The 16,274-nt window shown below is 30.9% G+C and overlaps 1 protein-coding gene across 1 annotated transcript; it reads right to left on the bottom strand.

Annotated features, from left to right (window-relative positions):
• Positions 1–7,309: 7,309 nt before the first annotated feature.
• On the bottom strand, positions 7,310–11,905 carry LOC148864905 (coatomer subunit zeta-1-like). Its single transcript, XM_088980154.1, has 5 exons — positions 11,738–11,905; positions 10,930–11,077; positions 10,723–10,800; positions 7,704–7,788; positions 7,310–7,574 (listed from the first exon to the last, which is right to left on the bottom strand). Exons 2-5 carry the CDS (start codon positions 11,064–11,066, stop codon positions 7,515–7,517), a joined length of 360 nt encoding a protein of 119 aa, XP_088836280.1. The 5' UTR covers positions 11,067–11,077; positions 11,738–11,905; the 3' UTR covers positions 7,310–7,514.
• Between the last annotated feature and the right edge of the window lie 4,369 nt (positions 11,906–16,274).

Here is a 16,274-nt window from a genome sequence, read left to right as displayed (position 1 = left end):
TCACATTAATCTCCCTCCCTCCCTCCTCTTTCACCCCATCAAATCCCACCACAATCTCTCTCCCAATAATATCGACTTGGAGCCCGAATCGTTTTGGCCACTGATTTTTAGGTCAACAATTTGATCATCTAGTCCAAATAAATCAGCTCATGATATTTCAAAAAAATAAAAATAAAAATAATTAGAACAAAAAATTGACTAAAAATTATTGTTTAGGTTGAACGAGTCAATAGTTCAATCACTCAGATCAATGGGATGATGACCAATTCAACGGTTTTTGGGAAATCATCATTGTATGAGTCAAGCGGGTCACCACTTGGGTCAACAAGTCATTGACCAATTCAACAGTTTTTGCGAAAATAACAATTCAGGGGTGAAATTGGAACTGGTACCTTGACAAGTTTTTGAGCCAAACGATATTATCGTCTAGTTCAACGATGGTTTGAAAACCCTTGAATTGATCTCTCTCTAGGTTAAGCTAAATTCTTATGACAGTTTGAAAACCTTGAATTTCTCTTTCTCTCTCTCTCTCTCAGTTAAGTAAAATTCTTCTATGAAATGGAACCGCTTTGGCCATTGGTTTTCATGCTAATAATTCAATCATCTAGTCCAAACAAATCAACCCATGATATTTAAAAAATATAAATAAAAATAATTACACTAAAAAATGGCTTAAAATTTGTTGTTTGGGTTGAACGGGTTAAAAATTCAATCACCCAAGTTAGAGGGTTGATGACCAACCTAATGTTTTTTGGGAAACCATCATTGTATGAATCAAGGTAATCAGATTTGGATTTTGCGATATGCATCTAATTAATAATAAAAAACAACAAAATATAAAAATAAAAAATACTTAAAGTTTATAGAAAATTTTGGATGCATTATTAGTATCATTATAATTAGCTAGAATTTCCTCATACAAACATACTTGAATACAAAAATAGACCTGGCAAAAAGTTGACCCAACCTGCAAACCCGACCCAACCCAACCCGAAAAAACAGGGTTAGGGTCTCATATATAGCTACCCGAATGTGAAAATATTGGGTCATGGGTCAACCCGCTGACCCAATTATCAAGTCTAATTGGGATTATTTATGCATTGTTAGAAGTTTCCACTCTTACATTTTTTCTATTTAGTCTTTACTTTTTATTGTTTACTCTTTAAATTGTTAAGTGTTCAAGTTTTTTATTTTATATTTGGAATTTTAAGGTTAATTATTTTAATTTTGACATTTTTCATGTAATTTTTCTTTATTTTTTAATTATTTTTTGGGATGACCCGAATTGACCCATGGGTCAACCCTAACCCGAACATTTAGGGTTAGGGTCTAGCATTTGACAACCCAACCCGAAATTCAACCCGAAGTACCTTGACCCAACCCGAACCCGAACACGAACCCGACACACCCAACCCAATTGCCATGTCTATACAAAAGCATATACATTTTTGTTAGTGTAAGTTGATTGGCCAACCTATATGCATCAAATTTTAGTACAGGCTAGGCTTGACTTGGACAGATGGGGACCTTAAGCCCAATTTCTATGGTTGGACCTAGGTTGAGCTTAATCCCAGCCCAACCCACCCAACTTGCACCCATTTGTGATAAAAATATCTTTTTGACATGATTTGTTAGTTATTCCACATGCTTTATTGCGAACAATGTCACATGAGGTGAAGGCTACAAATAGATTGGACAAAACTTGGTAAAGGGTATTTTCGATTTGATTTGATAGAAATCCGATTGATTTGAATCTAATAAGAATTTGTTGGATTTTTAAGAGTATGATTCGAATTCGAATATCTTATCAGATATCCGATTTGAATCCGATTCACATAGAATTGTAATAAAAATTATGATATAATATAAATAATATATTTATATTATTTATATAATATGTAATGCATTATATAATTATATAAATAATATATAATATTCCATAACTAATAAATCAGATTGGGTTGTGGCAGATTGGATCGAGGAATATCCAAATTCGATCCATTAACTAAACCGATCAGCTTTTTTTTTATTCGATCCGATTTGTTAGGATCAAGGGAGATATCTTAATCCAGCTCTTATTGGATCCGGTTCAGATTAGTATCAAATCTGATATGTTTTATTTGTAGCCTTACATGAGATTGATACATATTTACTCAGCCTTATGTGTATATCCCAAACATTGCCTTACTTTCATGGGGTTATAGTATGAAATGCTTTACATCTATAACTATATACTTATAGCATTTGGTTAGTGTGTAGACGTGCGGTGAGATCAACATGTGGCACACTATTGGTTTCATGCACTTATTCTTTATTTGGGATGCATTTCCTTTCTTTTCCTTTTAACTTCTTTTTTCCCTCTCTTTCCTTTTAACTCTTTCTCCCTCATGCCATTGTTATTTATGATTATACCACAATATAAGACAATTATTGATGGCATTTCACATATTTTTCATCCTATCAAATCTCTCTCTCTCTCTCTCAATTCATTCTCTCCTCCCCCTTTCTCAATTCTCATAATTCTCATAATGTCAAATCTCTCTCCCGTATTTCTACTCTCTTTCTTTCATTAATCTCCCTCCCTCCCTCCTTTCTCTCATCTAGGGGTGTTCATGGTCTGGTTCGGTGTAGTTTGGAGAAGATCTCAGACCAAACCGGTAAATTATGGTTTGAAAATTTTCTAAATTGAACCAAACTGTTTTGGTATGGAAATCGAACCAAACCAAATTGTTTTATTACGGTTTGGTGCGGTTATTATAATTTTATGGAAATCAAATCAAACCAAACCAAATTCTTTTGGGCTTAACCCAATTAGAAAGCCCAAATAGCTCCCCTAAAAAAGAGTTCATTATATATTTATAATTTTATGCAATCCATTTAGATATATTATATATAATATTTATATATCATATATTCATATTATATATAATTTTAGTATACGATTTACGATTTGGTTTGGTTTATAAAATTCAATATACCAAACCAAAACTGTAAACTGCAATTTAGAAAATTTTCAAACCGAACCAAACCACAAATTCGGTTTGGTTTGGCTCAGTTTGTAGTTTGAACCATATAATGAACCCCCCTACTCTCATCCCATCAAATGCCTCCATAGTCTCTCTCCTAATAATATCAACCTAGAACCATAATTGCTTTGGCCATTGATTTTTGGGTCAACAGTTTAATCATCAAGTCCAAATAAATTAACTCATGATATTTCAAAAAAAAATTAAAAATAGTAAAAATAATTACAATAAAAAATTGTTGTTTAGGTTGAACGGGTCAGCAGTTTGATCACTCAAATCAACGGGTTGATGACCAATTCAATGGTTGTTGGGAAACCACCATTGTATGAGTCAAGCAGGTCACCACTTGGGTTAAGAGGTCATTGACCAATCCAGCAATTTTTTTTCAGAAAATAACAATTTAGGGGTGAAATGGAACTAGTACCCTGACTAGTTTCTAGGCCAAACAATCTGATCATCTAGGTTAAATGACGGTTTGAAAACCCTTGAATCTATGTTTTTCTAAGTTAAGTTAAATTCTTAGGATGGTTTGAAAACCTTGAATCTCTCTCTCTTTCTCTAAGTAAAATTCTTCTTTGAAATGGAACCGCTTTGGCCACTAGTTTTTCGTGTCAACAATTCAATCATCTGGTCCAAACAAATCAATCCATGACATTTAAAAAATAAAAAAATAAATAAAAATAATTACAATAAAAAAATGGCTTGAAATTTGTTCTTTGGGTTGAACAGGTTAACAATTTGATCACCTAAATTAGTGGGTTGGTGACTAATTCGATGGTTTTTGGGAAACCATCAATGTATGAGTCAAGCAAGTTAATAGTTTGATTGCTAGGGTTCGTAGGTCATTGACCAACTCAATAGATTTTAGGTAAATAGCAATTTAGGGGTGAAATGGAACCAGTTTCTAAGTCGAACAGTCTGGCTATCCAAGGTCAACAATGGATGAAAACCTTAAATCTCTCTCTCTCTCTCTCTCTCTCTCTCTCTCTCTCTAAGTTAGGTTAAGCTTTTCTTTGAGACAACCTGTCCAAAATTTTGGGTTGAGTGGTTCAACCATCTAATACGAACAAATCAACCCATGATATTTAAAAAAAAATTAAAAATAAAAATAACTACATCGTAAACTTGGCTTGAAAGTTGTTGTCTAGGTTGAACGAGTCAATATTTTGATCATCTAGATGAGTAGGTAGATGACCAATTGAACGGTTTTTTTGGGAAACCAACATTGTATGAGTCAAACGGGTCAATAGTTCAGCCGCTTGGGTCAACAAGTTATTGACCAAATCAACAGTTTTTGGGAAAATAACACTTCAAGGGTGAAATCAAACTGATACCCTAAGCAATTTCTAAACTGAATGGTTTGACTATCCAGGTTAACGACGATTTGAAAACCTCAAATCTCTCTCTCTAAGTTAAATAGTTCTCTGAAAAGAAATTGCTTTGGCCACTGGTTTTCATGTTAATAGTTCAATCATTTGGTTTAAACAAATAAATCCATGATATTTAAAAATTAAAAAAAAAATAATTACAAAAAATTTGGCTCGAAAGTTGTTTGGGTTGAATGGGTCAACAGTTTGATTACCTAGGTCAATAGGTTGTTGACCAATTTAATGGTTTTGGGAAACCATTGTTGTATGAGTCAAGCGAGTTAATAGTTTGACTACTAGGGTTAGCAGGTCATTGACCAATTCAATAGTTTAGGGATGAAATGAAATTGGTACCCTGACCGGTTTTCGGGCTGAATGATTCAACTGTCTAGGTCATTGACACTTGAAAACCTTAAATCTCTCTCTCTCTCTCTCTCTCTCTCTCTCTCTCTCTCTTTCTCTCTCTCTCTCTATCTATCTATCTATCTCTCTCTCTCTCTCTCTCTCTCTCTCTCTCTCTCTATATATATATATATATAAGTTAAGTTGAATTCTTCTTTGGATACAATCCGTCCAAAAGTTGGGTGGTTCGACCTTCCAAACTAAACAAATCAACCCACGATATTTAAAAAAATAAAATAATATAATAATTATAATAAAAATTTGGATTGAAATATATTGTCAAGGTTAAATGAGTCAATAGTTTGACTATATTGTACATGTCATCCACCAATTCAACATTTTTTTGGGAAAATAACAATTGGGGTGAAATGGAATGATCAGTTTTTGCAAGACAAATGGTATGGCTGTCCAAGTCAACGATAATTTGAAAACCTCTCTCTCTAAGTTAAATTCTTTTCTGAATATGATCCATTTGATATTTTGGGTTGGGTTTGGATTCAATTGCATCCAACTCTAATTCTAGATGAATATTTCATATTGGATTCTTCAAATATGATCATAGTTAAATATTTCTGGAAGTCTGATGTTTCAGTTTTGGTTTCGAATTCAATTGTATTCGACTTCGATCCAAAATCAATCATTCAGATTTCTAGCTAGATTGGACTCAAATTTAAATCGACTTTGTTTTGTGGTCATTAAAATAAATAAAAAAATGTTTTTAAATTTATACATGAAAATGTATATAAATACAAAATATTATAATAATGCATGTATAATTAACTTAAATTTGTTGTTTTTATCTTATTCTCTTGCTCATCTTTGCCCTGTGCTTAGCACAAGCATTTCTGCTAGTTATCAATCATTTTATAATATTAAATAATTATTTTAATTATTCATCCTTAAATAATTAATGTAACTAATTATTAATTATAATTAATTAATTGCATTAGTTATACTACTAATTATTTTATTATTTAATTATTGTATTATTTTTATTATATATTAAAATTTTATTCTTTTTAGTTATTTATAAATTTTAATCACTTTACCAACTTATCAATCTTTTTATAATTATTTAATTAAATTTCAATTAGGTTATTAAATAATTAAACAAACATCCTCCTCCCTAGGGTTAAAATGGTCAACTGTTATTTTTTAAAACTCAACAATCAAGCCTGCTTTTAAATAGCTTACTAATACTGCACTTGACATTCCTTATTTTAAGGACTTATCTCCTTTTTACTGTTAAAATGCCCTATAAAATATAAATACTGATTTTCTAATTGCAAAAGGGAGATAAATCCTTAAAATAAGGAATGCCAAATGCAGCCTAAAAAAGTTCACCAACTTTAAGACTTTAGTACACCTCTTAAAGTAATTATTATATTCCAAATATTAGACTTTAGTACAAATAAATAGGCCCCAGGTCATACCAATATTATTATATGACTCAGTCTTATTTTTGTAAATGAAGTGCAATTTCAAGCACTGAGTTCGGTCAAATTTGTTTTTGAAGGCAATGACATACAAAGGCAGAGTTTGGAAGTTTTTATTTGAAAAATAAGTGTTCATGAACGTTTGGTGAAAATACACTTATTTCAAATAGGGGTACTTGGGTATTTTTAAAATGATCTGGCGGGCCAAGACTGGCTAGAAATTAAGGAAACAAACACTTAAAAATAGGCCCAAAATTTGGGTCTCCTGAATAAGTGCTTATTCTGCTTCTTTTATTAGTGTTTATTCTTAGGAATAAAGACTTATTGGGGAGTGCTTGTTCCTCAAATGCAAATAAGTTCTTATTTCTGTCGTCCTGGCCCAAAATAAATAATTGCTTATTTTTTACTCACTCCCAAACATAACCTACGATCTTAAGCACACATCATCAGCTTTTGTTTTCATAAATTGGGCTCCGTAATAGGTACACATTGTTCTTATTTTTAGTCCTTTTTATTACAGATTAGACATTACAAGGGGATTATAGGGTCGGGACGGAACAGAGTACATGTAAAATCCAATGAGCTCTACCCATGGAGCTTGAAGTATATGAACAACCCAAATACTTAGCATTCCTTACTGTAAACATATTCTTTGTATATCACATAGGAATATTAAACTTTGCCCATTTTGGTAGTTAAAGGCTAATACTGTTATTATGTCAAACAGGCCTTATTATATGATTTAATTCTTCGTCTTTGGTTTAGCTGCTTAAGAAACCAGGCAGAGCCCCTCTCTCTGTAGGAGTAGCAGTCATATACCCTGGATTGACAACTTGAGATGATGGCTTTGTTGGGTTTAGTAGGGCATCCTAGTGTACGAGGTTTCTGCCGATGAGGGACAGATGCAACTATAAACCTAGCCATGGTTTTGAAAATCAGATCGATTGATCTGGGAATCAGTCAGGCAACCAGTACCATTTTACCCTAAAGCCATTCTTGAACAAAAAACCATTGATTTGGTCAATAAACTGCTGATCCGGATGATTGAACCATCGACCTGTCAACTTGGACAATAGTATTCAGCTTACCCAATTAAAGGGAAAATAATAGATAGAAGGATCATCATAACAAAGGCTCTTGGAGACGTAAACTCAGAACTAATCGGCTGGTTTTTTGCCAAAAAGAAAAAGAAATTGAAGTTTTAATAAACATCCAAGAAAAATGCCAAAAGTAATGAAGACTCATTTTTTTTTTTTTTATTTCCCCCCTCAACGAGGCAGACATTATCCAAGAATAGATCTTGTTAAATGTTCCCGTGCAGTAGCTAGTGCTTGACTTAAAGTCTGCAAGAAAAAAAAAACAGAATGTTGGGCTTCTGTTAGAATCACAAAGAGTGGGAGAACTTTCCATCTATCTTCTACTCTATTCTGGTTATTCACTTATTTATTTATTGGGTTAGAAAAGAGAGTTACCTGTTCGGAGAATGTTGTTGCAGATTCCAGACCATTGGATGAAACTTTGCTTGCAATGATACTTCCTTCAGTTTCAAGAATGATACTGCAAAAACGCAATCATCACTTCAAAGAAATTACATGAAAGATTCAGAATCCCAAAATCATGGACTCCTGACCATTAATAAGCAAGTTCTGGTTGCAGTTGTAGAACATATTTACCAGATCAATAATGTTCTAAAACACAGAGGCATGATGAGACATGGGTTCTTCTAATGCCTGTAAGGCATAAACATCAATGGGTGAGGCTTAAACCTCATACATGAGTCATGAGTACTCAGTGTTAATATGAACAAAATAAGTGCTAAGTGGTGGAACTATTTATATATATAAGAAGATTGTTCATCATATAAACAAGGACTAGCAAAGCTCACCAAAAGCCTCATATAGGTATTGAAAACCCTACATACTTATATAAATTAAAGGTATATACCCGAAATCTTAGGATTAGTCCTTGATTTGTTCTTGTGATGAGAATTTATTTCACTTCAATTAGTGCATGAGACATGAATTTGACATAAAGCACCTCAAACACGTGCATTATTCTTTCAGGCATGAGCCTAAGTTTGAACTTAGAGTGTTTTTCCTTGAGCCTTGCTAGAGTAAGGGTTGGCATTCTTGGTTTTTGTAATGAACATTGAAAATGATGAAATTCTGGTTAGTGGCTTTCCTGTTAGAATTTTCATGTGTCAACTTGGTGTTTATAAAAATTAACTCTAATCATTGCCATTGAGGAGCTCAATAGACCAATTTGACATTGCCTTTATATCCCTATATAGAGTTCAATTACAACTCAAGTTTTCCTCTGCTATATACAGTTTCTTTATGTGGAAACTACAATATGCGGGTGATCATTCTTAGCCCAGCCCAAAAACCCAGTCTGCATCAGGCCCAAAAAGTATAGGGGGCCAAGCCTGGGCCCAATACTTCATGACCAACCCAATTAGTATAATATAATATAATAGGGTAAATTCCTTAAACCTCCCCTGTTATTTTTTGAAAAGTTCTTAAAGTTCCTCAACTTTGACCTGCCCTTAAAACTCCCGACCTTTGGGGATAAACCACTTATGCACTCCTGTTACTTTATCCTTGGAAATCTAATAGCATCTGCTGATGTCACGGATTTAAATATATTATAAAGCAATCTTGCACATACATAAAATCAACATATGCAAATTCCCTTAAATCTTTAACCAAAAAAAAAAAAAAAACCTCAAAGCTCTCTTTAATAAAAAATGAGGTAGTTTATGGCATCAAAAAATGAAATACTAAAACATATTTACTCATATTAATAGTTTAATGATAAAGTTGGAATAGAAAAAATCTACAAACTTGATAGGAGGAATTGGGCTGCATTTGGCATTAAGGACTTGCCTCCCTTTTGCTGTTAAAATGCCCTTATGAACACTGAGTTTTTAATTGCAAAAATGAGATAAATCCTTAAAATAAGGAATGCCAAATGCAGCCTTAGTATGGACATAATAGACATTTAATGTCTTTGTCCACTTAAAAGTAATGGAAAGGGTTTGTAAGTCCCTTTATCCCCAAGAGTTAGGTGAGGTTTAAGGGATTTACCTAATAATAATAATAATAATAATAATAATAATAATAATAATAATAATAATAATAATAATAATAATAATATGCTTATGATATATATATATATAGATAGATAGATAGATAGATAGATAGATAGATAGGGTTGTCTATCCTTATCTATACTATATAAAGTTGATACTTGCCTTATGTTGCATGCAAGTTATAAAAATTCAATCAAAATACCGTATAATATTTACTTGCACATGCGCATAGCATATTCTGTTACACTAATATAGATGAAGGCAAGGCCTTCATTTTAGTAATTAGGCAATGATAGATAACCATGTGTTGAATTGGGGTTGTCAATGGGATGGGATAGGGTGATCCTAGTCTAGAATTGATTATTAATTGGGACATAATGATGGACCCAAAACCACCTAGGTTAATAATTTGGATAATCAGGTTTGACCCAATATACTCGATTATACTGACAACTATATTTATTTATTTAATAATAACTTAAAATTTAAAATTTGATAATATACAATTAATAAAAATGATAATGAAATACTATATTATTTATATATTAATAAATTGAGCATTTTTAACTAATGTTATCTTAAATAATATATTATTTATCAATTTTATCATTTCAAACATAAAATATAATAAAATTTATATTAAAACTTGGAAACCCTTATTTTTTTAATGCCATAATTGGCTCAGGTAATCAGACATAACCAAAATTGACCTAATTGTTAATTGAAACAAGATCCAAGAACCAAAATTGACATAATTGGCTCAGGTAATCGGATACAACCGACCCATTGATATCCCTATATATGTTGAAGCCCATATTTTTTAATGCCATCGGCCCAAGGCCAAGCCAAACCTGGCCTAGCCCAAGTCCACATAACATTTTCTATACCAACAAATGTGTACATGCTATACACATTGCAGTTTTAGATGGTGATGATAGTAACATTATTTTTTAATTTTTTACATTTTTTATATTTCTATATATAAAAACAATTTTTATTTATCACACTTATTTTGGTTTAATATGATGAATATATGATATTAGATATGCGTCTAAGTGTTTTCTATAAAATTTGTATACTTTTCATAATTTTTTATGTTTTTATATATTTTTAATGTTTTTTATTTAATTATGACATCAAGGATCGACATATTTGACAGAAAATGTTGAACTATTGTCTGCCATAAAAAAGAAAAACAATTTATTTTTTTGGATCAGTTTTAAATTTTATAATTTATTTTCATCATCAATAAAAGCAGTAAAAGCAATTATTCATCATCAATAGGGCCTTAGTGCATTATTTACTGTGAGAGAAAACATGTATCACTTTTATCCAATAAATAAGAAAAAGAACAAGAAAATAACTAAACACTAATTACATGATAATCGCATAATCCATACCCTCCATCAACCATCTCATCAAGACAACAGAAGATGAGATCCAAGTTTTCAAGTGTAGTCCTCTTACTGACATTTTCCCTGTTGGATTATGAAGATACACATTAAGAAACCAAATTAGTAAACATACTAAAAGACTGTATATAGTAAAAGTAAAAATCCATGTGCAAAGAAAATGAGGCAGAAGGGCACAACTATGACAACTAGGACCTGAGGAGAAGTGTAACTGCTTCAATAAATCCTTCAAGAACTGTTGCTAGGATGATCTCGCTCTCATCGTCACCTCCAGTAACAAAAAAGTATAGGTCTTGAATTGACTTGTAGATAAGAATGTAGCTATCAATCATCGCAATTTCCGCTGTATTGGTGAAATAGAAGCATATGTAATAAGTAGTCAGAAATAAGAAATTTGAACTATGAATAGAATATATTTTGTTCCCCACAAGCCAACTGAAACTATTCTATTTCTACACCTAGGGAACATTTTCACCGATGAAAATGTGGTCAACAGTTCCATGCTTGAAAGTTAGTATGAAAATATATTTTATCAACAAAATATATGAAAACATGAGACTTTTCCATCCTGGGGTGGGATGAATAATTTGTTATAGACCATCTTCAACCTAGCTAATTAATAGAAGAAAAGTCAATGTAAACCATAGAAAAGGTCATTTTTGAAAATCAATTTCAGCATAGACAAATTATTTTTGTACATGTTCATGTGTTCATAACTATGAGAACAGAAGCAAGGAGCATGTGTTTTTCCCATAGCCTTTTGAAATTTCTTAGTATCCCTTTTCCCATTATACAAAATGGAAAAAGAAATAACTTGTCTTAGTTTGTTGATATAATTGCTGCTGAAGAAATCAGATATATTAGAAATGTCAATGGCTCATTTAACTTATGAATGGCAACAATAAAATGATAAAGGAGAGGCAACATAAGTTCCTCCAAGAAGGTTAAACAGTACAGTATATGGAGAAGATATATAAGTGAGAGGAAATTTTGCATTTGTCACCTTCTGTTCGGGCATTTGTCTTTTGAATTTTAGTAAAGGCAGATTTCTCAAAAGCCAACTTTGCACTATTTGTTAACCAGTCATTTGAGTAGTATTTGACAGCTACACGCTTCCCTTCGGAATCCAGAAGTAGTATGTTCTTTACTTGAGGGCAAGTCTCCTGTATAAAAGAATGTGGAAAATAAATGCTGATTAAAAGCAATGAAAGCTACCATTTTGACCAAAAGGAATGTGGTAATTTTTTAGAAAAGAGAATCTCAAAAGTGATTAATTCCACTTTCAAATAGAATAATTACCTTAGAAGAGGTTTATTCAAACACATTAAATCCACTTTGAAGTGATACAAATGTGGTTATTTATAAAAAAACTCAAAATAAATTTATCAAATAAATAGTAAATACCAATTTATAAATAAGACCTCATTTAATCTCTCTTAAATCACATTAAAAACAACATAAATTAGTATTGATTTTCAAACAAAATAAGTCATAATACATTTTGAATTACAAAGATGTAAGACCCATATTAATTTTTCTATTTTTCTTTTATAGTTAAATAGTAAATTTCAAACTAAATGATGTTGTAGTTTCTCCATACTTAGTACAGGGTCATTTTTTAGTTATTAAAGAAGAGGCTATTACCATATTATCTAAACATATACGGAATTATTTAAGGTTTAGCTATTAATTCCACTATTTCTAGAATAATTATAATTTTTTTTTGTTTTCTAACAAAGGGCACAAGTAAATTTCAAATTTTAAAAAATAAATCTTGAGTTCCGTCATATTCATACTTGTGAGCCAACAAATCTAAATAATTTAGTTGTGCATAAAATTAAAAGCAAGTGCTTTTTAATTTATCTAAAGAAATGTATGAGGGATTTTTAACAAGTGGTAACATGAAAATAGTCTTTATTTTTTATAGTAAACTTGAAAATACTCCTTTACAACACAAATCTTCCTATAATCTTGCCTTTAGATTATAGTACTCCCTTAAGATTTCATATTATTACTTTGATGTATCTAATGGTTCTCTGCACATCTTGCAATGGTTCCTCCAACAAGCTCAAAAAAACTAGAAGAATTGGTGCTCTATCAGTTTTCTAGTTTCATGATGGTAATATATGGGTTCAAGTTAATTTGAGTCATAGAAGAAGCATTTCTTCATTTTCCTTAAATTTGAACCAAGAGATACATGACTAAAAATATAAAATTAAGAGAGTTTATATTTTCCTGCAAATTAAACATGGGCTTGCCACTCCTTGAATTTTGAATAGGCTTTGGCCCAAGGCCTAGCCCGTTGCAATTGAGTAATGACATTTTTCCCATCAAAGATGGTCATAGGATGAGTGAAACAAATAAGAAACTACATGATATGAGTCCTCCTAAAGTTCTAATTAGCATCAATAGTTTAAGTAATTGACATGGTATTCCAGATACCAAGAAAAGGGTTGAAATAAAACAAGAATACCAAACATGATTCCTACATTTCATTTATAGGGCCTTTTTCCCTATAAAATTAACCAACTTGTACCCCCACTTAGACAAAAACATAAAAAATGATTCCTAAATATTGGGATAACCTCTAGGTTTGTAGACTCAAAAGCTAAGAAAACTACCAAGAGCCACCCTTCCCTTTCTCATCTATTTTATCACAATCCAGGAATCACCATCTACAACAATGTTCTCAAAACCCAATTTACAAAGAGACTTACTTTATTGTGAACATTTTGTGAAAGCTTGTGTTTGCTAGTTCTATTATTAATGGCTTAACTCTGAACTGGGCTTCCATAATAAAATGTGTTAAATGATCTTTGTTTCCAGACTAATTGTTCATTTTATGAGTTCTTCTTCAGTTCTTTGGCTCTTAGAATATCATTGTTTTTATTCTTTGTTTATATATCTTCTCTTTCTTATTTCTAATTTAAAAAGTATATAGAAAATGAACATTTCCAATAAAATTCTGAACAAACTTCACCTCTAATTAGTTATATCGCATAAGATGAAATATTTACCAAAACATTGTCTACTGAACCTAGAAAACCTCAGATCCTCTTTCAAAAATTGAAGCATCCATGTTTCTGGCTGATATGGTGTCCACCTCTAGTTCTTAAAGCACTTGTGCTAAAATCTTGAATTTCATCTAAAATGGATACATGGAAATCTGGAAGAAACATGATCAATGTATATAGATAGACCTCCTAGTGACATTGGATTTGGTAGGAGACAGATTTTGCCAGTATGTTAGGGAGGTTGTTTTGCCAAGGTGCAGCTAGTAGTGGGAACTAAGAGGGTCAATATTAAATTAGGTTTGTCCCAATGGATCAATTGATCATCTATGTTTGCATCACATCAAATTAATTATCTACCAAAATGGAAAAGGTTAAGTTAGTATTTACAAGAGGTACGCTATTAGGGCATTATTTGGACGCATGTGAACAGGATGAGCAATAAGCATATATAGACTACTTCGGCAAGTTTTTTCTTGTCTAACAGAAGGACCTGTGAGAAATACATACTTAATAGATTTTTATGAAGGTCTAATGGATTCAAAACTGAATAGTCTACAAGTAAAGGGAGAGGTGTAGGCATGCATATAGATCTTTTTCGGATATGTGTCTACCAACTTCAACTAAAGACCTTCTCTATCAAACAAGTGGCATCATTTTTTCGAGAACAAACACCCACTTCTCTAAACAGTGAGAGTAGTTATCAAAAAACCACTTCGAGGTGGTTTATTCAAATAAAAATTCAACCCACATGTTAGTTCTGTTACATGGGCAGGTCCACTTGCTAGAAAAAAGGATGTTAAAAGTCATAGATGGCCACGTTAGTTCGTGTTATATGGGCAGTTCCACCTTAGTTCGAGAGTGGTTCTATGCATTTAACCAATGCAAATTAAATTTCCACAAAAAACAAACTGATCCGTAATGCTTAGACTTTGTAACAATCAAAAGATTAAAGTATCATTATCATATCGGATAACTTGGATATAGATACCAATAGGAATGTCTTTGGAAACATATGGATACGGACGAAAAATATGAAAAATGCATGGAGACGCTAAGAAAATACATATAAATTCCATAAACACATTAATAACATTAAATTTAATATTAAAATAATCACAAATAGTTTATAAGTACATAGGAAATGTATATTTTAATTGTATGTATGAAAAAATATATTATAATTAATATACCGGGATGCATAGATATCATATAATTTTATTTATAATGTATCAATCAAGAATCCAAGACACTAAACATATACACCTAATATATTTATATTTTAAATATTATATCAATTATTTTTATTTTACTATTTAAATTTTTTAACATTAACAAAAATCAACTAATTATTAAATTCTTAAATGCAAATTAAAATATTAATTAATAATTTATGAAAATATAATCTTAACTTGAAGTATATAAAATTTGTTAAAATTTATAATATACATATCATATACAAGTTCATAAATTTAAATTATTAAATTCATTGCTCTGTTATTAATATTTTTATTTATATAAATGTTCTGAATTAAAAAAAATAATTTTTTTGAAATAAATCTAAATTAATGGATTTGATATATTCAGTTTAATGTTATATTCTTGAATATTTTGTAAATAATATTTTTATTTTTTGTAAATAATAAATATGTTGTTATTACTTTTTAATGTAAATTAAAATACTAATTAATAATTTTCAAAAATATTTAAAAATTTTAAGATGCATATCATGTGCAAATTTATAAAATTTAAGTATTTAAATAATTATTGTATTATATATATATTTCTTGATATTAAAAGTCATCCTTTTATATAAACATGGGCTTGATAGATTATTTATTCTAATAGTATTTTAATTAGAGTTGTTGAATATAAACATGCATTTTTTTGTTTAAATTGCATGTGGAGACAAAGTTAATAAAATATATTTTGTTTCATTTATTATGATAAGAATAAATGTGGCTTAGTGGTTTAGAATCACATTTAAGGCTTAGGAGATTGGCTTAGTGATTTAAATATCGCTCCTATAGCGTACAATTCATGGGATACACTTCTATTCGTAGCGTATCCCGTACTACCATAGGCCAATACCAATATGATACACCTTATCAAATGTATCTAACAATATTTAAATCGTGAATAACAATACAATCCAGGAAAATTTCAAAATTTATTGGTGAAGGGGAAGGGAGAGAAAAAAGGGAAAATTTGGATGTATAAAAAAGAAGACAGATAAATGGTACTTGTGCACTTATTTGAGCAAGTGTTTCCTGAGAAATAATTATCTAGATAAGAGCACTTACCAGTATTCATTTATTTAAGTAAAAGATGTATAATGATCCATTTATTCAAAAAAAGTGACGTTATTGAAGGGACAATATTGTTCTATCATGTATTAGGATTTTTGACTGCTTGGGTAAGTAATTTACTGAAATTTGAATAAAGTATTACTTCCCTACTCTTGGCTAGATAAATAAGCCACTTGAGAAATGGTTCTTTTTTTTATAACCCACTAATTCTAACGGACAT

Source organism: Nelumbo lutea, chromosome 3 (assembly GCF_056320005.1).
Source record: "Nelumbo lutea isolate HS-2025 chromosome 3, American lotus-T2T, whole genome shotgun sequence".
In the NCBI taxonomy this organism is placed as follows: domain Eukaryota; kingdom Viridiplantae; phylum Streptophyta; class Magnoliopsida; order Proteales; family Nelumbonaceae; genus Nelumbo; species Nelumbo lutea.
Note: the sequence above shows the minus strand (reverse complement) of the source record. Positions and strands in the feature narration are given on the sequence as shown.